The 25,505-nt window shown below is 44.7% G+C and overlaps 1 protein-coding gene across 1 annotated transcript in view; it reads right to left on the minus strand.

The window, feature by feature from the left end:
• LOC149371352 (uncharacterized) overlaps positions 1–25,505 on the minus strand; it is a 184,191-nt gene that overhangs the window by 150,995 nt on the left and 7,691 nt on the right. The window contains exon 3 of the mRNA XM_089579904.1: positions 11,534–12,542. Within this exon, the coding sequence (XP_089436030.1) occupies positions 11,534–12,542 (1,009 nt within the window). The remainder of the gene's footprint in view (positions 1–11,533; positions 12,543–25,505) is intronic.

Consider the following 25,505-nt stretch of genomic DNA (forward strand, 5'->3'; position numbering starts at 1 on the left):
GGGGTGGAGCGCATATGGCAGGTTCTCTCAGATCATGAATGGTAGCTTACCAATATCCCTGAAGAGAAAAGTATACCGCATCTGTATCGTACCGATACTCAGATATGGGGTAGAAACGTGGAGGCTAACAAAGAGGGTTCAGCTTAAGTTAAGGACAACGCAGCGAGCTATGGAAAGGAAAATGATAGGTGTAACGTTAAGAGATCGGAAGTGGGCGGAGTGGGTGAGAGAACAAACGCGCGTTAATGATATCCTAGTTGAGATCAAGAGGAAAAAGATGCCCAGGCTTAGCTTGGTTAAGCCAAGAATGCGTTGCATATTGCGCGGTCTTTTTGCGCGAGGTATTGCTTGGCGGCACTCGATTTTCTCAGCAGCTTTTCCTCCGTGACGTATGGATGGATGGATGGATGGATGGATGGATGGATAGGAGCGCCCCCTTTGAAACGGGGCGGTGGCAACCGCCACCATAGTCAGCCGTCCTTTTTTGTTTTTTTTTCTTTTTTTTCTTTTTTAAAGTGGTTTGGTGGCTGCCCGGCCGCGCCCAAGGGCTGAACTGAGTGATTGCAATATGCTACGCATAAAAGTGGGCTTGGGCAGGGCATGTAATGCGAAGGCAAGATAACCGCTGGTCCTTAAGGGTAACGGAGTGGATTCCAAGAGAAGGCAAGTGTAGCAGGGAGCGGCTGAAAGTTACGTGGACGGATGAGATTAAGAAATCTGAGGGGATGCGGTGGCCGCAACTGGCGAAGGACAGGGTTAATTGGAGAGACATGGGAAAGGCCTTTGCCCTGCACTGGGCGTAGCCAGGTTGATGATGATGACGATGACAAAGAGAAGGAAATCCTCCTATCCGCTTGTAGGGGAAAGAACAGAGCGGCCAGACTAAGAATTACTCATAAAACAAATGGAGTCAGAATGGCTCAGCAAAATTAAATTCATCAAACGGGTGGCTCAAACTGCTCAAGAGAAGCATTCGGGTGCTGGAATAGACGTTGAAGCTACTGCTATCTCATCTCCTCTGCATCAATCCAACTGATCGCCCCAAAACCAAGACAAAGTTGCCAGCGCGCCTAAATCGTATTTAGCTTAATCAGTTAAATAGGGGGCCAATTTTTTTCACACTTAAACTCTGTTGCATTTTAAACATCTCGCATCATCACTTGGTGCGCCAGTTTGTTTATCCGTTCCCAAGCGCTCTCTTTCGGCACCACTTGCACACTCTCCGCACTCGCCGCCCTACACTCGGCGTCACTCCCCCTGCGTTTCCCCCTCCACCGGTGCAGATTTTCCCTCTTTTCATATCTTGGGGGGCAGTTCTTGAGCTCGACTGCGCTAAACTCGCTGAAGGCGCCAGAGGCTTCACTCGGCGGCCACGCAGATACACACGCCGGAATTTCTCCCTACTAGCATTCACACTGCTTGCGCAGTAAAGTTTCATGCAGTTGTCCTCAGTGTCCGTTTAATACGTGGAGTATGAAGAGCTGGTACCAAAAGCTTTCAGGATGAGTCTACTATATTATATACTCCCCGTAGATATTTCTAACAGCTTTTCAACTGATATTTGTTCCAGAGGCGCAGTGTGCGCGTCCAGAATAAGGTGGATCATGCACAGCGCAAAAATATTTTTGTTTTTTCTCAAGCTCGCTTTCTGCAAATTTGTGCAGCCACTTGTGTACGAAAGTCTTGCTGGAAAACCTAAGCAACTTGTTGATTCGTCAAAATAGACTACTGTCGACAAATATTGACTTCGTTTGTATGCCAGTGGATATCAGCTAATTCAGAAAAGAACAAAAGATATCTCAAATTTGACTCTTTTGGCAAATTAATAATTTTTTTGCTGCGTTTGAGTTCAGCCCATTCTGTTCTTGTCTTGCTATTATTTCTTCGATGACCGTTTTATATGCTCCAACGCGGTATCTTGTTTTTTAGCATGGGTACTTCTTGAAGGAATGAAAAGAACAAGAAGGAAATAATCAATGCATAAAAAACGCACTGCTTAGTAAGTGTATTAAACGAAAAAAAGTGATATCCCCTAGAGTTAGAAGAACGTGCCACTGCTTTTCGCCCTCCGTCTGGCGGATCCAGAATAAACAACTTATTTTGAGTTCCCATGCACAGCGCAGGAGTCCCGAAGGAATGTAGAGGGCAGCGTCGCCGTCAAAGTTCCTGCTTTCAGCCTCTGAAACCATTCAATAATTTTATGTTCCTCATTTTTTTCCTCCATGGATTCCCAAATGTATTCCTCTAGTCCCTATAGCAAATAGATTTAGAATATGAGACCCCTAACATATTTTCTTGTGCTTCAGTGCTCCTCAATGCCCCTTTAATGTTCTTTCATGGAGCTCGCTGGCTTTTTGTAACATTTACGGTTGAGGGCACACGAAAGACTGCATTGATGCTTCGGCGCGCCTACAAAAGTCAGACACAGAGCGAGCGGAGCAGTTTTACAATTTAATGCGCTTCGTCGACCACCGAAACGGGCTGCTGAAAAACGTATTCATACCGTTCATCCTACATGACGGGCCTCACTGTCTTCACGGGCCCGCCGTCTCGAAAACGGCTTCGGTGTGACCCCCTAGTGATATGGGCCCCCTCTTGCTTTAAGCTATTACATTTGTATTGCAATTTGAAATTTCATTCCAGTGAAGTCTTCGTTCTTTGATGCCCTCCTCAAGCTCCGTTAGCCGTGTGTGTGTTTTTCTCGCATTCATCGAGTTTCATTAAGATCGATGAAGCGCTACTTTCTTTGCCTTGTCTCAGTATCGTTATGTATAGTATATTTTCTTATTAAGATGGCATGAGACCTCGAACAACCATGAGGACGATAGAAACCCAAAGCCCGGCCTAAGAAATTAAGTAAAAATGTACGAAAAGTCGAGGGTCGAGATTCATTAACAACGAATATACTTTGATAGTGTACACTTTACTACAGCTTCTTATATTACTCTGAGGTTAGTTTTATTTTAGAAGAGTTGATTGTTGGGCTGTTGGGTACTATGTATTTGAAGTAACGTTTTGAAAAAGAAGCGCAGCAGCACACGGCCAAAGAAGACAGGCAAAATAATGAGAAAAAAGGACGAAACACAGCCCTGATTCACGACTATTTATTTAGCGATGACCACAAAGCTTATATGCGCGGTCATACCTGCTCAGGCGCAAAGCGTACAAGTCAAGCAAATATAGAACCATGTTTTTAGTGGATTTCATTTAGCGCAGATATAAAAATATGATCCTAGAAATTCCGAACACCTACTGCAGTCAATGGTAAATCCGTCACCGAAGACGTATAATTACTCTATGTGTACGTCTGAGATTTGGAACGTGCCTTTCATTCAGTCGTCATGCGGTCAAGAAATGCTTAAGCATTCTTCCGACTTTACTTAATCATGTCAATGATATTAATATTTGTCCTGTAAATGTGAGCAACAAAGTATTAGAAGACGTTTTTGCAATGCGATAGGGATAAATGATCCCTGGTTCACTAAGGATTGCAAAAGGTACTTAAACAAAAAAAATAGGGTATACAGAAGAGCTTCAAGAACTAATGCACCACTCGACTGGATGAAATACAAGGAAATTGCTGCGCATACTGAAAGAAAACTCGAAGAAGAGAAACAAAAATATTATAACGACACCCTTCCGAAACTATTAAAAAGTGATCCCAAAATGTTTTGGCGCACTGTAAATCTTAAAAACAGCAACATTTCACCAGCACTAACTACAGGAGATGGCTCGCCCTTACCGCTAGACGAGAGCGCCGAAATTTTCAACAAATCTTTTAGTGACATGTTCACAAAAGAACTCCCCACTGATAATTTACCGCCCATTTCTCCGACATACATACGGTTTCAATTTGCGCCTATTACTATCACAACAAATGGCGTCGCCCGCGCAATCGACAAGCTAGAACTAAAAAAGGCCCCAGGACCCGATGGTATCAGTACAAAGATTCTGAAACTAACATATCACGAATCATCTGTTTGCTCGCACTGATATTTCAACAATCTCTGGATACAGCGACAGCTCCCGGACGACTGGAAACAAGCACACATCATTCCCGTACACAAATCAGGAAGTAACACCGATCCAAACAACTTCAGGCCTATATCACTTATTTGTATCTGCTGCAAACTACTAGAGCGTATCTTGTTTTCCCACATCATGAACCATCTGAACCTAAATAACTTACTTCTCGAGAACCAGCACGGATTCCGGCAAAACCGATCATGCCAGTCGCAACTCTTTGAGCTTGTGACTGACCTTCATCAATCCCTACACATGTCTCATTTCACAGACGCCATTTTCATTGACTTTACAAAAATTTTTGACCGTGTTGCCCCCAAACGCTTACAGCTCGACGACAAAACAGCTACATGGATCGAGCAATTCCTAACCGATCGTTACCGGTCGGTCAAAATTGAGAACCTCATTTCTAAACCCACTCGCGTATTATCCGGTGTCCCGCAGGATTCAGTATTAGGGCCATTGCTTTTTCTAATTTATATAAACGACATAGCCTCTAATATTTCTTCATAAATACTACTTTTCGCAGATGACTGCGTAATATACAGGCAGATAACCACCCCGACTGATGCACTAGCTCTCCAATCAGATCTAACAGAACTAACGGAATGGTGTTCAACGTGGCAGATGGATATTAATGTCAGTAAAACTAAGCATGTAAGATTCTCTAGCGTAGCAGAAACATCACAGAATAACTACCGGTTAAATAATAGTAGAATTGATTCCGTGTCGTGTATAAAATATCTGGGAGTGTTTTTCAGTCAGAACTTAACCTGGAATGCTCACATCGAATACATAACTAATAAAGCCTTTAAAAAAATTGGTCTGTTGAAACGCCGTTTACCCCTTGCGAACGCTGAAACACGGCACAGCGCTTATGCAACTTTTCTGTTATATGGAACCCCTCCCACGCGATTCTTACAAATGCTCTAGAAGCAGTGCAAAATAAAGCCGTCAGATTCATACTGTCATCTTACTCACGTCATCAAAGCGTATCAGCACTGAAGCAAGCCATGAATCTTCAACCTCTAGCTACACGTAGAAAGTTCGCCCGGTTGTCATTATTTCACACCTTTTACTATAGCGAAACGCCATTCTCCCGAAATCATATCTTTCCTGCACCTCATTGTTCAGCTCGCCTGGATCATGCGCATAAGGTACGTCCGATTTTCGCTCGCACACTAAAATACCAGAAGTCACCACTGGTTTTGTCAATAAATGAATGGAACTCATTGCCATCCAGCATTGTCGGCCATACTGAATTATCATCTTTTCAAACGGCTTTACTAACATTTCTGAACACGGAAAATGCGTCATAGAGTACTAGGTGACGTACCGTGTTATGACGACCGTAACTTTTTGGCAGTCCTTTTTTGCTTTCCCATTTCTTGTGTGCTGAACAGCTCCGGAGCCTCTTTTGTGTGCCATTGTATTTGTAGTTACTTATTTTGCCCTAATTATTACTCACTTGCTTGAACGAGTTGAATTTTGCTGTTTCAATGTGTTATACTGCATTTAACCAAATTTTACCCAAACTCTGCCTTCTGTATATTGGCTATCATTTGTTATGAGTTGATTTGTTATGTGTGCTTTCTTTTAATCATTCCCCCCCTATGTAATGCCCTCTTCTGGGTCCTTAGGGTAAATAAATAAATAAATAAACAAGTATTGTCTAATTGGTGCCTTCCTCAATCATGATCTGTTCATTGCAAATGCTCACTGTTTACTATTATACAAATGATGCTCGAACTCTGTCCAGTAGAAAGATTTCTGCTTTTTTTGAGCCCCCTCTGCTTTGGCGAAACTCATTCATTCATTCATTGCAAAAAACGTTAAATAAACAAGTCTAGAGAAGTATCACTGACCCATTGTGGTCCAGCTTTTTTGATATACTATGCTTCAGTTGTGTCAGGCGGGGTTTTCAGTCTGCTCTTGCTGGTTCTTACTTTCTTCTCTTTCTTCCACCTGTCTCCTTGAGCCTTGTGTCGTTGCTCTGTTATACTAAAAGCATGACCTGAATTAACGGTTAGTTAAGTTGGTTACCTTCAGTGATCATCATTCCTCTGCGATATCAATCAGGAGTGCTGCAGATAAGTTCAAAAAGTGAAGAGCTGAAGGAATTTGACAGAGAAAAAAAAGGTGTACATTACTGCAGAACACATAGTGGACAGGTTTTAGAACACGCCTTGAGAAACAAACAAAAATGGTGAAAAATTAAGATTTGTAGCCCTGCCGCCAATGTCAGAAGAAGAAGTTAGCTTTCTAGTAATGGTGTCTTCATTTGTTGCCGTGCTATTCCTATTTACCAAAACAAAATATTCGTTTCAAACCATCAACCCAAACCTGACCAGTACTCTCCTTTCTTCCTGCTTCCTACGACAAACAAAATAACGAGTGAGAGTTTTAAATTCTTATCGCTGAAATACGTAGCGATTACATTTCTCTCTGTTGGCAAGCGTAAGGAGGTAAGGAGGCGAAAGACAGGACGGGCGCTGTATCCGTTGCGCTGTTAATCTGTTCGGTAGAAAACATGAATCAACTATCGCACACCACAATCCTCTTAGTAAGGAGATGTAATGCTTGAAAACATGACATTGTGGCAACGGTTGACGTTACTTTTATCATTGTGTTTCTTTTTAGAGACGATCGAAACGTCCAACTACCAAACACGGTGGGGGACACTCTAAACGACAGAGTATGAGCGCGTGGCGGTCTTCGAAATTGCGTGGCTAACCGAGTAGGCAAGCATGACGGAAGCCAATAGTCAACGTCATGTCAACGAGTATTGCAAGGATTATAATGTAAGTCAGCTCCCTTTCTGTTTATTGATATAGTTTTGATACTCCGTTTTAAAAAATACAATGCATGAAATTTACGTTTCAACAATTTTGGCTTTGTCTTACCAAGTCGTCGTTTAGATGGGCAGAATAAAGGCCCCTTTTAAGGCCTATCGGCTAGCACTGCACGGAAAAAGTAAATTTGCATCTCACAAAAATTCGTCAAATGCCTTAATGAATGGACTGCGATTTCTAATACGTACACTACTCAGCGTTTTATTTCAAACGCTTTTATAAAAATTGTTTGTGAGCAAGTGAGTGAGTGAGTGAGTGAGTGAGTGAGTGAGTGAGTGAGTGAGTGAGTGAGTGAGTGAGTGAGTGAGTGAGTGAGTGAGTGAGTGAGTGAGTGAGTGAGTGAGTGAGTGAGTGAGTGAGTGAGTGAGTGAGTGAGTGAGTGAGTGAGTGAGTGAGTGAGTGAGTGAGTGAGTGAGTGAGTGAGTGAGTGAGTGAGTGAGTGAGTGAGTGAGTGAGTGAGTGAGTGAGTGAGTGAGTGAGTGAGTGAGTGAGTGAGAATATTCACCTTAAGGAGAGAGATGATGCTGCTCTACATGGTTGGGGCCCTCATTTCAATACTCCGGCAGCTGCCAGAGCACCAAATGAGGAGCCGCATGATCTTGGCTACTTATATGCTGCTCTCGGCATAGATAAGCACCGATAATCTGCTAGGACTGTCCACTGACTTCTCTGACACTATAAATCGGAGCAATGATGCTCTTTGAAATCAGTCTGCGTCTCTGCACTGCCATTCATTGTGTCCTTAACGATATTTCTTCGTAAATGTAGTAATCTTTATCCTGAGCTTTAACCTAAGCTCAAGTTACTGAACTAAAGAGCGATAGACGTAGTATTGCCGCCATTCCCTGCCTCCCACCCTCCTCTCTTTCCGCTTCTGTATTGTGCTGGTGAGTCTGGTGAGCCACCATCGCTGGCTTTAGTTCCCTTCTTTTTCTTGCGTCACATTATCTGCGGCTTAGCCATGAGTAATCGAAGTACGCTTCCAAAAATACTTATGTTATGGTTGCAGAAAATTTGTGGTTTCTAACGATGTTGCCCTGGTCACTAACTAACAGGTCTGTGTAATGAGCCTCTTAGTACCAGTATTGTCCAGCCTCGATGGCTCCACATTCTTTGTTTTCTTCGTTAAAGTCAGCTGCCTACCTTGGCAATCAGAGGCTCTAAATAATACGACACTTCAAGTGACTTAGAAGTAAGATAATATGAAAAATAGGCGGAGTTAAGGCCGTTGTGCAAGCAGTGTCAATATCTCACCGATCTTTGCCTAAACGAGACTTAACCACTTAAGCACTTTCTGTTATTGACATCTGACGCCCAACTGCCTCTGATGGCAGCCTGAAATGATGCATCTGACATGACGAATAACTGAAGGGGGTGCGTTCGAGGTTAAAATTACGAAAAAAAATAAGAGGAATGTAGGCAACTAAAGCAATAACAAGCAAAGTAATGATGGTTTGCAAACAGCACGGCATGATGAAATGTGAAATTTTTGTTCTTGGTAACTCTAATAGAAGAACCGGTTTCATGCGCGTCTTGTGTATCCGGCTGTGTTCCGCTGAGCCGTGTTTCTGATTCTTTTTTTTTCTAGCGGCCTCCAGAGCCTGGGTTCCGACACTCTGGCTATTTTTTCTCCTTAGGATACTCTTGTTACCAGAGTCGTCGGATCACTCGGCTGCCAATATTCGGGGCCAGTCGAGCCTGAGATGAAACGGGGATGGTTGAGTCAGCGTCGTATATTTTGTTCTTTGAGTGGCTACTGCGCGTGATTGTGCCTGCCCTCTCCTCTTACACTTTGGACCACGAATCAGACCCTCCTCCGACTTCCCTGAATCACTGGAGCTTCCATTGCACGTCCTACACTCTTGACGTCTTGCGTCAACCCGTGTCACTAGATGCGGTATAGCGCTATAGGGAAACTGGGATCACGCCAGGACCTCAACGTCTATCGCTGTTTGTGAGACGGCACACAGACATGTAAAAAGAAACTCTAGAAGTGACACAGGGCTTCCACTCACAGTCTCCAAAGCACATCATGCAATAAACTCTTCCTGGAGGCACCAAGGAGTGAAAGCTGGGTGAATCATGGCGCGTAGAGCTTTCGTTCTCTAGATTTTGTTTACGTGTCTCATTTCTTTTGCTCTGATACTTTTTTATAAGACATATCCTTAGAGGAAAAACTGCATGTACTTCACTTTATGCTCTTTTTTCTTTCAGCCCTTCGAGAAGATTCTAACTGCTTCTTTCGCATCTTATTATTGCACGCCTCTGTTGCGATCTGAACCATATGACGTTTTTTTTTTTGTTGCTCTTGCCCAGTATCTCCTTATTTATTTTTTTGTTTTTGGTTTTTTTTTTGGGGGGGGGGGAGTTTCCGCAGTTTTTGTACTCTTCTGCAGCATCCGGCGCAAAAGCTGTGGGTTTCCGTGAGTTCGTTCGATGGTGTGCGAGAATTATTTGAATTCTGAGCTTTTTGTTGGCCTTTTTGGTGTATCTGTCCTTATTTATTCATGAATTTTCAGATTGAGGACTCCTACGTTTGAGCAAAAAGCTTTGCCTTTATTTATTTCTGCACTACCATCCGGTTTCACATGTTTGCGTGTTTCGGGGATTGCCAGATATATGTAGTTGACAATAAAAGAAAAGAAACAGGACGACCATACAAATGACATAGCCTAAGAGAAGTTAGTGGAGGGAGTGAAATAATAGATGAAATTCCTTGCAACTTATGGCCTACTTTGCAGATCCTGGCCTCTCGCTGTAGTTGTATACGTCAAAATAGCTGGCGCCTTTGAAATGCACGCATGTTTTATCTGTATGCATATTTTAACCAAGGCAGGTTGCTTAGATATCAGGTTCTGTGTGATGCCCTGAAAAACCGGCTTTATTTTTTTTTTCAGCCTTTCTTTTAGGTGACCTTGAGGACAACTACATTCCGTTAATGTTCTGAATAAAAATTGATTATCTGGCTCCTAATCGTTATGTTGATGTTTGTCAGTCAGCAAAAGACACTTTTTTCAGCGAGGAAATTGAATGCACGAATCAGCCCGGCAGTCAGTTCAAACTCGTGGAGTCCTTACCGAAAAGAACACGTTGTCACTGTTCTGAAGTAAACTGTGGTTTAGCGAAGCCTCTCAAACAGGGGGCCAAAAATTGTGGGGACACTTTGGCAAATTAAGTGTTGAGAGGCGGAAGCCGAGGACAATATGCCGTGACGACTTCCGGTGGATGTGACGTCACACCGCTCCCGTTGATATTTCGATACCGAAATGATACATCTTTCAGGGATCTTAAGTGTTAATTACGCTTAATTACATATTTTTCCATCTAATTTGACACAAATCTTACGTTTTTCCGACCATTCTGTGACAATTTTCACTATGCCGTGACGACTTCCAGTGGATATGACGCCACACCGTTCCCGTGGCTATATCGACGTCCGCGCTATTTCGAAGCAATTTGCACAATTTTGCCTATAATTAAATAACTAATTAATCCACAGTCATGAAACATGGCTTCTTGGTTCATTTTTTCCTCCCCTATCTGCAGCAACCATTGGTTTTCTTCTATATTTTTTAGTTCCCGAGTTAAGCGCGTGTGACACGCTTTGTCAACGGACGACAGTATGAGCCATTAAAGGCTTTCGCCTTAAATATTGTTACGCAAATGTAGGCACACAAGGAGTAGTCACTGAGGGATGCTGACAGCAGCTCACAGCAGCTCAATCGAACTACTGCCGGCCAACGGCGCACAGAACACACTTCGTCCTCTTCGCGCTCCGTGCACGAGCCCAGCACTGTCTTCTTCGTTGTCCACTGACACAACTCCCGGCGGCGAAAGCATCGTCCCGATGCTAAGTGGAAGACGGAGCAGGTGCACGGTATGGCTTGAGGCGAACCACGTGAACAACGTCAGTGGTAGGGGGGTGGATGACGACGGAGGGTCGAGGGGGGCAATCTCATAAGTCACGTCGGTCACCTGACGGAGCACGTGATAAGGGCCCTTATACTGATGTAGGAGTTTTTCTGAAAGGCCGACACGGCGAGAGGGATACCAAACGAGGACGAGTGATCCTGGCGTGTAGTGGACTGGGCGATGTCGGCGGTCGTAAACTGACTTCTGGTAGGCCTGGGAGGCGGTGAGACGGTCGCGGGCGATTTCGCGGGCCGAGGTTGCTTGAGCGATGGCGTCACGTGCGTACTCCGTGGTCGAGGCCGAAGAAAGCGGCAGGAGTGTATCCAGTGGCAACGCAGGATGCCGGCCATACAAAAGATAGAAAGGCGAATAGCCCGTGGTGTCATGCCGCGATGAATTATAAGCAAATGTTACATAGGGCAAGGCAATGTCCCAATCACGATGGTCGGGTGCGACGTACATGGATAGCATGTCAGTGAGGGTCCTATTCAGGCGCTCGGTAAGCCCGTTCGTATAAGGATGGTACGCTGTAGTGAGTTTATGCTGCGTGGAACAGGACCGGAGTATGTCGTCAACAACCCGGGACAAAAAGTAGCGGCCGCGGTCCGTCAGCAATTGGCGTGGGGCACCGTGATGAAGGATGACATTTTGCAACAGGAAATCGGCGACATCGGTGGCGCAACTGGTTGGTAAGGCATGTGTGTTAGCGTACCGAGTGGCGTAGTCAGTCGCGACGGCGATCCAACGGTTGCCGGAACTGGACGTAGGAAAAGGTCCGAGGAGGTCTAGTCCGACGCGATGAAAGGGTTCGCGGCTGCGGCGAGTGTGGTACGGATGTCGGGCACCGAGCACGGGAGACACATTGCGAGCATCTGGGCAACTAATGGAGCATACAGGTCGGATCCCGAGATTGGCGAATTCTTGTCGGACAACAGCCTGTATAAGGGATACTGCAGGGGCACTGTCCGGTACCGATAATTGGGAAATTGTGGGAGACACTGCCTCTAGTTCTCGGCGTACAAGTCGTGTCAGGCTGTCGGATGTTGGCAGGGAGCACGGTTGGGATGAGTCTACGCAGGACGACGTTGCCGCCGTGTTCGGCAACCGCGTGAACTGAGGGGAAATACGGCGGCTTTTCGCTTGTTCAAAGCGGCGGCATTCTTTTAAGATGGCGTCAACCGTTCCACAGTCCTTGTACACCAGCAAGTTAAAGGCGTCGTCTGCAATTCCTTTCAGAACGTGACCTACTTTGTCACTCTCTGACATGGCGGAATCAACTTTCATGCAGAGGGCTAAAATGTCCTGAATATAAGACACATATGACTCTGTTGAGGATTGTGCGCGGCATGCAAGCTCCTTCTTCGCAGCCAGCTGACGTCCGAATGGCTTACCGAACAATTCGGTGAGCTTCTGCTTGCACAGGTCCCAACTGGTCAGTTCTTCCTCGTGTGTCTCGAACCAGACCCTTGCAGTGCCCGTCAAGTAGAAAATGACGTTGGCCAACTTCATCGTGGGATCCCACCGGTTGTGTGTGCTCACACGCTCGTACAGCGAGAGCCAGTCTTCGACGTCCACGCCATCGGTACCGCAGAATGTGCCCGGGTCTCGAGGGTGGGCTAGGACGACAGTTGGCGTGGCAGGCGCGTCGGTAGCTATCTCGACGGATCGGCTCGTCGGCTCGTCGGCTCGTCGGCTCGTCGGCTCGTCGGCTCGTCGGCTCGTCGGGTCAGCGGCATGGCGGCTCGTACCCAGCACCTCCACCAAGAGATGTTACGTAAATGTAGGCACACAAGGAGTAGTCACTGAAGGATGCTGACAGCAGCTCACAGCAGCTCAATCGAACCACTGCCGGCCAACGGCGCACAGATAACACTTCGTCCTCTTCGCGCTCCGTGCACGAGCCCAGCACTGTCTTCTTCGTTGTCCACTGACAATATCGATGTCGACACACGCATTTTAGGCGCGTAATCGGCTGGTGATGGCAAAATATTTGTATTTTGTTTTTTGGTCTTTCTTGCTTAAACAAGCAAAGTTTTTAATGAGGTATGTCTCTATTTCATCCGAACGCGTTACAGTCTAACTCAGGCATATTTTATTTGTACTCAGTTTTCGTTTAGGGCCTGATTAACTTTCATAAACCATTCTTCGTCCTTCTTTAGCATAATGCAGCGTCTGGGACCATGCCTCTTCTCACCGTACCAACCACGTGCAGCGATTTTCAGCACAAAGTGCTGCAGTTTTCGCTGATCCGCGTGAAGCCATCAATGCCCTCACGCTGGTGGCCAGCGGGGTTTTGAACAAGTGAAAGGTCGCCGAAACATTGTTTTCCGCGTCACCGCTTTTTGGTACCGGCGTGCTGTCGGCGTAATGAGGAGTACCTTCAATACAAATGTCGCGTAATCCCTGAAAATAATGCCTGCGTTAACGTTTCCTTTCATGCATAAATCCAGCACGAAGCGCGATGGAGATTATCGCGAGAGGGCCAAGCACTGGAAATAAGCATAGCAAGGAACAACGTCTTGTACATATAGTTCGCACAAGTAAAAGCATACGCACGTTTTGTTTAGAACGAGGATAAGAATGATCTTAATCTATTTTAAAATAATTCACGCGCATGTTTCGATGGCTTATCTCAAGTTGCTTTGCACAGTAAGACGCGTGTCGCTGTTTATTTAAATAAGCACAGAATATAACGAGCTAGCGCTAAATGCCGTGAATTGGGCTTGGTGGTACGTACCAACTGAAAAAATTTGAAGCGATAGCGGTGGCTACCAGATATGCAGGGTTTTCTGCGTTTGTATGTTGAACTAAGGCACACAAGCGGATGTTGGTGTGATGGGAATAGAATCAGCGCCGTACTGCTAATTCTCCGCACATGTTGCTTAACTCGGACGAACTGTACAGCTGCGGCAGTCTAGCAGTGTCGGAGTTTTGAGATTCAACCTTTTCGTTAACCTTTCATTTGCGAAATGTTATCGAGCTCATCACAAAACACTTGTAGAGTGATTAGGTGTGCTAAAAAGCGGGAACAAGAGCACTGAGGGGCTCAAAAACTAAATTTAGGAATAGCGACGCCGCCGAGAAAACGAACCCACGTTCCACACGGCCATGGATAGCTTGGACGGCGAAGGAAAAAGACAGAAGTTATAGGGTGGTTATAGGGGGTTTGTAGGGGCATAATAACAGAAAAAAAACGTTTTTTTTATGCGTAAAAGAACAAGAAAAATGTTTTTACACTTGAAAAAAATCAGACATTACATTGTCTAAAAAAAAAAGAAACAAAGGGGAAGTTCAATTTTAAGGATGAAAAGCAGTGGTTGCGTGATTACACACTCACCTTAGAGACTCCATTTTTAGTAACCAGAAACTACTATTCATTTTACGTTTCTTGTTAAGATGTAAGTGCTTTTTATTGTCTCTGTTCTGACATCGTTGCTTAATAAATTCACTTCAGCATTTCTGTTCATCCAGGAATTCGCACAACTGCGTGCAATGTAATTTCTCTTCAAGCGAAATCAAAAACTAATCTATATTGCAATATAAAACATTGCGTGAATGTTCGATACTGAATGTCTAAAAATACACGTGCCATTTACTAACGACATGAGTTTTGCCTAATGCAGACCCGTGCTATGAAAGACGTCTGGATGCTCATAACGACGTCATCGTAACTAATGGTTTGCGTAGCAACAGTTATTAAATCCCGTTGTCCGAATTTGAATCACTCGCTCCATCATTCGTTCACCTTCAGAATATTCACAGTAGAAAAATAAACATAACGGTGCTCAGAGAAAACGAAATTTCCAAGAATGGTCGAGACTCTATAATGATCTGTGGTGGGGAGGGGGGGGGGGGGGTGGCAATGCGGCTTGCAGAGCTGGTGGTTGTGAAAACTTTATTTGCAATAGGGGAGTTTGGGACACACAGGTCCGTGGGCCCCCGCACGGCCCCACTGCACTCAAACGTTCATGTCCCGGAGGCTCATGACGCTGGCAGCCTGGCCGGTGGCGATGGCTTGCTTAGCCGGCTCCTCAGAACGCAGTAGAGTCTCCCATGCCTCCCAAGTGGTAAGGTGCTCCAGGCCCCGCGGGGGAGGATCCGCCGGGCAGAGGAAAAGGATATGGTCTAGAGTGGCTTTGGGGTGTTGGCAGAGGGTACAGGAGGGGTTTGTGTGGACTTGGTGATATCGCAAGCGTATATAAGGGGAAGGTAAGGTGCGTGTTTGAAGCCGCCTCCAAAGTGTCTGATGATAATGGTCGAGGGAGGGATGGGGTGGAGGGTAGAGCCGACGCTCGGCTTTGCAAGCCAGCGTCATTTCACTGAATGGTGGTGGTGAAAAACATATAATGCAATAAATATTTACACAGAGGTGATTGGGGTAGGCCCTATTGGCCCTTTCCCCTAACAATACTAGGTGGAGCCCCTATTCCGGGGCCCCATTGGCAAGCAACGCCGCCCGCGTCCAGTGAACCAAGGCCTTTTGGGTCTTTAGGTCCTGACAGCCCAGCAGGGCCGCCTCCCAGTCCTCTCTGGTGGGGTTGGGGTTGGGGGGGATAGATGGGTTTGACTGACACGCCCAAACCATGTGGAAGGTGTCAGCCACCTCCCCACAGAACTGGCACGCGCCATCAAAGGATGTATTGAAATGTTTAAGCACCGCCGGGCACAGTACAGTGTTAGTAAGAATTTTGATGAGGAGGCGCTCGTCAGCGCGATCCAGACCCTTACAAGGGGCCGGGTAGCGCCGGTGCTCCTCCTTGTAGTAATCGGTGATTTGTTTGAATGTAATGGCCAGATTGTCTGATTGGGAGTACCCTTCCAAGGACAGGGAGATAGCCCGGGGAGAGAGTGGGTGCATGCGCTCCCGCGAGAACCCCAGGTCGGAGGCCGCCGGTGCCCGGTTGAGAGAACCTCGGGCTGAAGCGTTGGCGGCCTCATTTCCGGGATTCCCGGAGTGGGCAGGCACCCATATCAACTCCATGTGGCGGGGTGGGTGTGCGGCGAGGGAGTTCAGTATGCGAAATGCAGGGACGCGTACTCTCCCGCGAGCAAAATTTAGTATGGCAGTTTTAGAGTCGGATAGAATATATCGGGCCTCCCTGCGGGTGATGGCCAGGGCAATGGCGGCCTCTTCGGCCTCCTCCGAAGTGGCAGTAGGGGTTATGTGAAGGGTGGCAATCGTTTGGGTGGATGCACGGGCGGGGACGCGGTTGTAGCTTGCAGAGCTGCTTTTCGCTAGCTTCGAGTGGTTCCAGAACGGAAACCATTTATCCGTGTAGATGTCAGTATTCATGTTTTAAGGGCTCCCTTATCTTGGCAGTGTAACCATCCTTGGAACTCAATTCACATGCTTCTGGCAAAAGTTTGTTTTAAGTCATATCGTTCTGCTATGGTCCTCAGATGTTAAGTTTATTGCGACCACATCGACTACATATTTCCTCGCAGCCTTACCGCTTCCTCCAGGAACAGCTCCTTTTGCAGAATGCAGCACTTAGGCTCTGGATACAGTGTATTGGGTTTTAGTAGTCTTGGATGTGTTGAAAGCATTCTAACTGATGCGAAATATTGTAAGGTTATTAAAATGTTCCATGCGGCCAAAATTAATCCTTAACCTTACCACATACACCTGAAATGGGAGGCTTGGCAAGTACAACTCATTTTTAAAGAAAAATTCGCAGCTTTGCGGAATTTCCAGCCGTAGGAATTCTATCACCAAATTCTGCCGCTTTGCTTCTCTAATCGCATCTTATTTTTCAGTTTACTAGCTGTCAATGTTTTTGTTTGATTTTAGCAAATAATAGCGCATGGTTACCCTTTTATCAAAATTGTGACTCAAGAATGTGGAATTATTGAAACAATGCGCGTTTATACGCACACCTAGACTGCGGTTAAGTGACCAGTAAAAATGTTCAATAAATAAGAAAAATAATTAATGCTACGATTATCAGTTACACGCTTATGCATTGCATCACAGGTGCGCACTAAATTCACAGTGAAAAAATGAACCCGCTTTGCAAACTTTATATATTTCATGACAGAGTCTGTAAGTTGATCATACTAAAGAAAATCACCAACAGGTTCAGAAGAATAGCTGTGTTATGAGCATTATAGCAAGCACAACGCTCCGTGACCCTCCTACATGTACAGGACTCATCAACAACCGCTGTAAATGTCTACTGGTGGCGGTAGTTTATTACCCAGCCGCAGTGAGAAAATGTGAGAGACCGGTAATCGCGGCGTGCTTCTTTGCTTACCGTACTTAATCGATTTTAATGCCCACATTTTTCCCGGAAAAACTCGTCTAAAAAGGACATGCTCGTCAGAATCGCTCGTCCTTGAGTTTGTCTATGCTTAGTCCTCGTGTTTCTGCGCTATGTTTTCCGTACGTGAGAATATAGTAACAAAAATAGAGTTACGTCAGCAGCACTAGATTGTTATAGGCATCACAAAATGGTGGCTTAGTACTTCTTGTGCATCAATACACATAAAGCTCGCTATTTCGACCTCCGTTAATTAGAAATCCGGATAATTCGAACACTCGGCGCCATTTCGGCTGGCGCACATGTGGGAGACGTGGGAAAGGCCTTTGCCCTGCAGTGGGCGTAGTCAGGCTGATGATGATGATGATGATGAAGTGGAGCGGCTTGAGGAAGGGACACCTTGTCCGGATACGACTGGCACAGCAAGAGATCTTTAAAATAGACCTGCGCAAAGCGAAATTGCATGTTGCACCGTTTCTCGCAGACCTCTGACTTGGGCGCAACGGAAGCCGTAACAGTCCGACCACTTAGCTTTGGTTTCGCTTACCTGAGCTTCGTGCCAGCCTTTCGCGAACGGCGGCTGACTGATTGAATAATTCCTGATTAAAAAATGAAGCTGGCACGAAGTCCTCGCTGCTATCGGCCGCGATTTAGTCAGCCAACTGAACACAGCTGCTATGAAGAGAATTTTATTTGACAGTCGTCTAAAAAGGAACAACCGTTGCTCGGTTGTAAAAAGCTATAGTGCGGCGACTGCGCAGCGGTCAGGACGCTGATTGGCGCCTCTGCTCGCTTCTTGCGCTTACATTCGGGTGGTCCTCCCAGTGCACCGAAACTGCGCGCACGTCACGTGTTTGCTTGCTTTAGTGAGTGAATCAAGAAAATCTTGTGCGCGTTACGATGATGATGATGATGTCCTCAGGCTTAATGGCACAAAACATGTCACATTTTTCTTTTTCTCATCGTGAAAAACGAGTGCATGTTACTATTGGGAGTTTGTTACAATCGAGTAAATATGGTTATAAGAGAAGGCATAATTCGACTAATTTTACTGAATATGTATTGGGATGTCTAGTTATGTAGTAATTATGATATAAATGGCTAGTTGGGGATAAATATGTGCTTCAGCCGTACAGTACAAGATATCTTCCCCAAGCCAGGCTACAAAAAGAAGCCCTAGGACTCCATTTAGCTTATATTGTCATGTTTCCATATAGTTCTCTACTTTTGAAGTGGATAAAACTGCATTGTCTCTAAGAAAAAGATATATTTTAAATAAAGAAATGCTCATCCCAGTTACAAGTACTTTATAAAGTCGTAATAAACAGTGTTCCTTCTTCGCTGCATAGTGTGAAAGCAAAATGCCCTGAACGGTTTCCAAACTCGCACAAATACACCTTCTCTTCCTTTTGATCGAGTTGGAGATTCTGCAGATTTCGCTTCGTAGGAACACTCCGTTGGCAGTTAAAAAAAAAAACAATGTTCACGTTCTGTAAATAAAGGTTTTGTGCACTGCACAGCAAAATGTTTATACTACAAAACTATAGAGGCAGAAGAATGTGATATCCCCCACCGCACAAATATCTTAGCAAAGAGGAAGCTGTCACTTGGAGACAATTACAAACAGGCTCTTTCCCAAACCTACATATACTAAACAAAATGCACCCTACGATATACGCGGACAAATGTCCCTGGTGCGACGAAAAACCTACTCTCTATCACATCACATGGGCCTGCCAAAACATAGACGTGGTCCCCAAAATACAAAACCCGAGTGCGCAGCAATGGGAGACTCTGCTGTCCAGCGACCGCTGTGAAGACCAACAAGGTCTGGTACAGCGAACTCAACGGGTGGCAGTGGCCAGCGGAGCCCTGGACTAAGGGCAACCGACCATTGATTAGAAGCGGACGACTTCGACAGAGAAGACTCCTGGGGATAGAATCAAGGAGAAAACGTCTCTGAAGATGCTCCCAAACCGCAGGAAAAACGACTACAGTAAAATAAAGTTTTCCCTTTCTTCCTTCCTTCGTTTTGAAAGAGACTGGGGAGGGCAGGGTGTGGTGGTGTACTGTGTTTACAGCACCGTGCTATTTGTTAGTATAATCGTGCCTACTAACACCTTGCTCAGCATCATGCACATATGATAGTAGCGGTATAACGAAAGAAGAGTGCGTGAACGCAAAGACGCCAAATTAAAAGAAATGCTAGCAGCCTTATAGCGAGTGTATGGCTACTGAGAGTGGATGGTAGCGCGTAATTACTTTTTATTACACATTTACTATGCCTCCCCAGTTTCTCCTATATTATTGGGACTAACCGTGTTCCCCCTTCGAGTTGCTGATCATTAGAGCCTCGCCCTGTAGCTTAGTTCGTACGACAACTGCAGACAGGTCGTGGTCCCAGGTTCAACTGACCGACCAGGACAAATGGTTCTTCAACCACGAAGCTTCTGAGAGTTCTGTGCCGCTTTCCTCTTCAGCCCTATAGCTGCGCATGTCTGAATGCCAATGACTTATTACTTCAATATTGAAGTCCCAAAGGCAGAGAGCAAAATTCTTACGTGTTGCGGCGTTAAAAGAGCGAATTTTATTTCTTTCCTTTTTTCTCATCTCTGAACTGTTTTTGTTACGGGACCGCGATGCGAGCTGTATTCAGGCCTCTGAAACTCAGAGTAGAGGTCGTCATCACACACGCGATCAGTTCATGCTCATGGCTTCTAAAATGATAAACATAATACTATATTCCTCTACTGATACACTTCCTTGCACGGCGTATCATTATGTGTATGAAGTGCGCTATTTTCCTGTTTCTTTGGATCTGTTTTTTTTTACCACTTTCTTTTGTGTACGTTCAGCTTTCACTCTGCCCGTACTTACCAGCGAAATGTTGCGTGCAGTTCGATGTTTTTTCCCAAATGATGTTTCACTTATTTTGGGTTTTTTACTGCCCATATGAGAAGAGAGAGCGAGTGCCACAACCACGCGTTTGCGGCCTCTTTTATATTTCCCCACAAGAGGCGCTGCACGTTTCATAAGTTATTACGCTCTTGACTGGCGCCTAGCAAATCATTCTCAAGTGCTGTTTAATCAGAGCTTAGCCTTTTGTTTGTATGCTGGAGCGTCACTAATTCGAAACATATAAACTTCATCATGGATAGCCGGTTAAAGGGCAGAGCCAGGTGCAAAGTGAGGCGGTGTTTGATGCACCTAGTTTTATTTATTTATTTATTTATTTATTTATTTATTTATTTATTTATTTATTTATTTATTTATTTATTTATTTATTTATTTATTTATTTATTTATTTATTTATTTATTTATTTATTTATTTATTTATTTATTTATTTATTTATTTATTTATTTATTTATTTATTTATTTATTTATTTATTTATTTATTTACTCTCAGGGCCGAAGCATTACAGAGAGGAGTGGGTGGTATACAACAAAAACAGAACAGGTAACGCAGCACTACAATGTAAAATCAATTACAGCGTTTTTAAACAAGTCGGCGTTTGTAATGGAGGCGATGGAAGCGGGAAGGTGGTTCCATTCCTTAGCAGTCTTGGGGATAAAAGAGGCGAAGTGTAAGTTGGTGCGACTGCTGGGTACGCCAGCTTTGAACTAGTGGTCGCTGCGGGATGAAATGTAAGATGGTGGTACAAGCAACGTATCTCTGAGATGATGGTTTGAATGGTAGATTTTGTGAAATAGGCATAGACGGGAAATTTTTCGACGAATTGAAAGATCCGGTAAGTTTAAATTTGCTTTCATTTGAGTTACACTTGCAGTTCTATGATAGTTAGAGAAAATGAAACGGACAGCCCGATTTTGAATGGCTTCGATTTTCAGAATTAGTGAGTTAAGAGGAGGGTCCCATACAGACGACGCATATTCAAGTTTTGGCCTGACTAATGTTTTGTACAGTATAAGTTTCAAGTTAGTGGGCGCCATAGAAAAGTTGCGTCGTAAGTAACCGAGAGTACGGTTAGCGTAACTTGTGACATAGTCCACGTGAGCTTGCCAGGAAAGGTTACTGCAAATATGCACACCAAGGTACTTGTATGTGGAAATATGGGTTAAAGGAGTATTACATAGTGAATAATCACAGGAAACTTGTGTAGGTGAGTGGCGGGAAATTCTCATAAACTTGCATTTACTTACATTCAGCTTCATTAGCCAAGTGTTACACCAAGAGGAAATCTGATTAAGGTCCGACTGGAGAGTAAGGCGGTCAGCACAGCTTTTAATTTGACGGTAAATAACACAATCATCAGCAAAGAGTTTTATGGAAGAAGAAATGTTAGTAGGTAAGTCATTAATATAAATTAGAAAGAGCAACGGCCCCAGCACTGATCCCTGTGGAACACCAGAGGCTACACCGCAAGGATCAGAGCTATGGCCGTTAGCAGTTACAAATTGTGTGCGGTTAGACAAGAAGCATTCAATCCATTTTAAGACGTTCGGATCAATGTTAAGTCTGCTTAGTTTCAGAAGTAGTAAACTATGGCAAACAGTATCGAAAGCCTTGGCGAAATCAATGAAAATGCAGTCAATAACTAAGTTAGAATCAAGAGCTGAAAACAAGTCATTTGTAAAGGCTAAAAGTTGAGTTTCACATGAATAGTTCTTTCGAAAACCGTGTTGATGAATACTGAAAAAAGAGTTACTCTCAAGAAAAGTTACTATATGGCTATAAATTACATGTTCCAGTAGCTTGCAGGGAATGCTTGTTAGTGAGATCGGTCTGTAATTGGTAGGAGAATGAACGTCACCTGACTTGTGCAAAGCAACCACCTTCCCCACTTTCCAGTCCTCCGGAAGTTCACCACATTGCAAGGACTGCGAAAATAGTTTTGTTAACAATACTGCAGAATGCGCTTCAGTGTTTTTCAGGAATTTCGGACTAATATCATCGATGCCTGGTGAGGAAGAAAGCTTAATTCCAGATATTAATTTGCATATACCGGTACAATCTAAAATGACAGGATCCATATATGGGTGATCAATCTGAGTCACAATAGGAAGGGTAGAGGGAACGTTTTTCAAAAAGGACGCTGAAAACACTTCATTCAAAACAGTACAACAGCTTTCCGGAGGAACGACAGATTGATCAGCAGCGAGTAATTCAATCTGCGTAGTGTCATCACCGCGGACAACATTCCAAAATTTGCGCGGATTTGAGGCAAGCATCGATGGCAATGTGCGTTCGAAAAATGTGCGTTTGGCGATTTAAAGTGCGTTTCTGTACGCTGCTGCCACGCGATGATAAGCCTCCCATCTTTCTTCGCACGTGGATAACTTGGCCTTCCGGAAGATACGCTTTTTTTTTTTTTTAGTAATCGCTTCAGTGACGCTGTAAACCAAGGTGCATTGGAGCTGTTTTTTATTCTACGTAGGGGAATAAATCGGTTAGTAAGCTCCAGTATTTTTGATTTCAAAGCAAGCCAGTTTTCTTCTACTGATCTGTCAGAAAATCCAGAAAAGTAATCACTTGTAAATGCTGCCAGTCCTGCGTTAATAGATGTATAGTCCGCTCTTCCGTAATCCCTAATAAATTTTGTGCTTACTTGCTTGCGAGGGGAATCATTCCGCATATTAAAATGTATGACGGAGTGATCACTCAAGCCAGGAAGCTGAGAAAGTGACTGAACGAGGTCCGGATGTGTGGCAAGTACTAGATCAAGGATACTAGCGCTAGACTGAGTAATACGTGTTGGACTAGTAACTAGCTGACACAAATTAAAGTCGGAGCATACTTCAAGAAAGGTGCAGTGAGAGTTACTGCACCCAACTATGCAGGGGCAGCTTGCGAAGTGAACGACGGAGCTGTTCTTTATTGACAAGATCCATTCGCTGATGGGCGCTTGGGCTTGTACACGGCAGACCTAGTTTTAGGCTCCGGTTAATTCAATTTTGGATCGAGTGGCGCGGAGGGCGCCTCTCATTGCGTTTCCTCTGCCGCTACCAATTTCTGTGCTCACTCGCTTCAATTTCTGCACTTTATTTAATCATCAGCGCCGCGTTCCACGTGACTCGTTTCTCGCTTAAAAATAGTTTTTACTTTGCCCAAAAAGATGCCTGCTCTTTATAAGCCCTGTCTGAAAAGAACAAGGCGGAATTTGAACTCAGCAAGAGATGAAGAATAGCAGAGTAAGTAGTTTTTGATATCGATCGAAATGGTTTCTGCTGAGAAGACTCCGTTCGAAAAAAAAATGGCTCAGGATTACATACACCATAAAAGTGGCTCGATATTTAGGTTCGCTTAGCTTTCAACGACCATACTGAGCTGCATGGTTTTATCGTCAGTCTTGAGAATCCGTCGGCGCAAACTAAAGTGACCACCTTTAGGTTCGAAATATTGCCGCTTCGATAGCACCCTCAAATAAAGTGCAGCGTTTGCTGCCCAGTTTGTTTACGCTGCAAAGCTGCGTACACAAAGTACTCTACTGATTCATTACGACAAAAAAAAACTATCAGCAGTAAAATATATGTATATAGACACGGAATGAAAGAAGGTTCGTGTCGCAAAATAAGCGTAGCCAAAATTTTATTCGCCTACTATTTGCTTCGTTTACTCGAATAAATGATTTCAGCGTTCTCTCAATCAGATGCTGTCGCTGACTCCGTGCCAAACGAGCACCTCCGGTACTGCCCACGTGTTCCAGTCCCACCATACGCGGCAACTCTCCCCAGCCGTATAACCCGTATAGAGGAGGTTGCACTTCGGAATATCCGTGATGGTGTTGCCCTTACTGCGACCAACACTCGGTTCCGACCTTACTTACCTAGTTGCTTCCTCCGCACTGAATGTACTGTATACGTATTACCTGTAGTGCTGCATCGTGTGTTGCTTTGGCACAGAGACCGCATCATCGATCGGCTTATTCTGGGTTTGGTTATTTCAGCAAACCGTTTTTCGAACATATAAGCACCCCTTTTTAAGTACTGATGGAATAAACAACGCTTCCAAAAGAACAGAATTTATATTGAGAAAGAACTTAGCAAAAAACCTTTACATCATATGTTGCAGCTGCTGAAATTACTGCATAAGCAGATTATAATGTTCCTCTGGGCAAAACCAGACAGTCAGTACCACCAAGGAAGCTCGCGTGTGATTTTCGCGTCTCCTTTTTCTGCAGGGCAGCCGTAGATCTCTAAATCATGAGTACGCTACTTGCTTATCCGAGACTATAGAAGGGCAAAAATAATGTCCATTCAAGACACTGTAGGGGCGCAGCGCACCTGCCGCTTTGAAGAGAACCTTATGCAGTGAATGTTTATTCTTCAGTCTTCGCAGTAAAGGTCACATTGTCGAGCCTGCCCGAGGACAAAAACAAAAATGGTGCAATAATCATTAAATGCTTCGTTCCCTCAAGTTCACGCATGCAAGAAAATTTTTGTTTTGGTAAATGTCCATTCTATGGCTTATTATCATTATTTTCACCTTTGTCCGGCAGCAAAAGCCGCATTTATTCCTGATAAATTCGATTTATAATATTTCGCCGCCACTCGGTTTAAACCGTGACGCCTATATAACTACGCTCAGCAGCGAACACCATTGTCACTGGGTAACAGCGGTGGGCGCTAATGGTCGCTCAGAATTGAGCACACCAGTGTCTCCATTCCATGCGGGCCTAAATTTAGAAACTGTCATTTCAACAAGCAGGGGAAAGGCCTAATTTCGTCCGTACTTGTGCTTCGAAGAATATTTGATGAGTGAGCACGGCCACAGGAGCCTCATTTTTTTTAAGATGGCAAAGAGGAAGCTTCTAAATTTTTCCTCCGTATATATGGCTCCCAAAAGAGAGGGTTGAGTGGAGAGATAGAAGACAGGCCTTTGCCCTGCAGTGGGCGTAGTTAGGCAGATAATGATGTTGATGATGACAGATTGCTGCCAAAACCTCTGTAAAATCAACACATGGGAGCCGATTCGTTATGAACACTTCGGCGCAGGCTGGAAACAGTGAGCTGGAGGCACTTCCGATGGCTCTGATACAAATGTGCCTCCCCCCTCACTTCCATAGAGAAACCGCTCTATCAACTGTGTCTGTATAAATGGGGAATTTCCAAGGACAATGAACATATAAGCACCCACTTCAGCGCTTAGAACGCCGTAATCGTTTAGGTAATAAAATAAATTACTAACTCTCCGTGCTTCTCACCCCAACCCTCCCCCCCTTCTTCCTTTCCTTCCCAGTTCCCTAGTCTAGCTCCTCCCACTCCTCGCCTCTCACACCAAACTAATCCTCGATTTATAGAATTCGTCCCTTCCGCAGCGCCAGTTATCGCTTAAGATTGCCACTACGGAATCTAGCGCCCATTCTGGGCTTGTTGGACGAGGATAATAAAAATGACCTTCCGAACCAAGAAAAGTAGTCAGATTGAAGGACAAGCTAGGAGCAGAGTAATAAAGAGGAAGATAGGTCATCCTCGAAGTAGTGGGAACCGAGACGTGAT

Source organism: Amblyomma mixtum, chromosome 1 (genome assembly GCF_055824585.1).
Source record: "Amblyomma mixtum isolate Tamu chromosome 1, ASM5582458v1, whole genome shotgun sequence".
Taxonomy (NCBI): Eukaryota; Metazoa; Arthropoda; class Arachnida; order Ixodida; family Ixodidae; genus Amblyomma; species Amblyomma mixtum.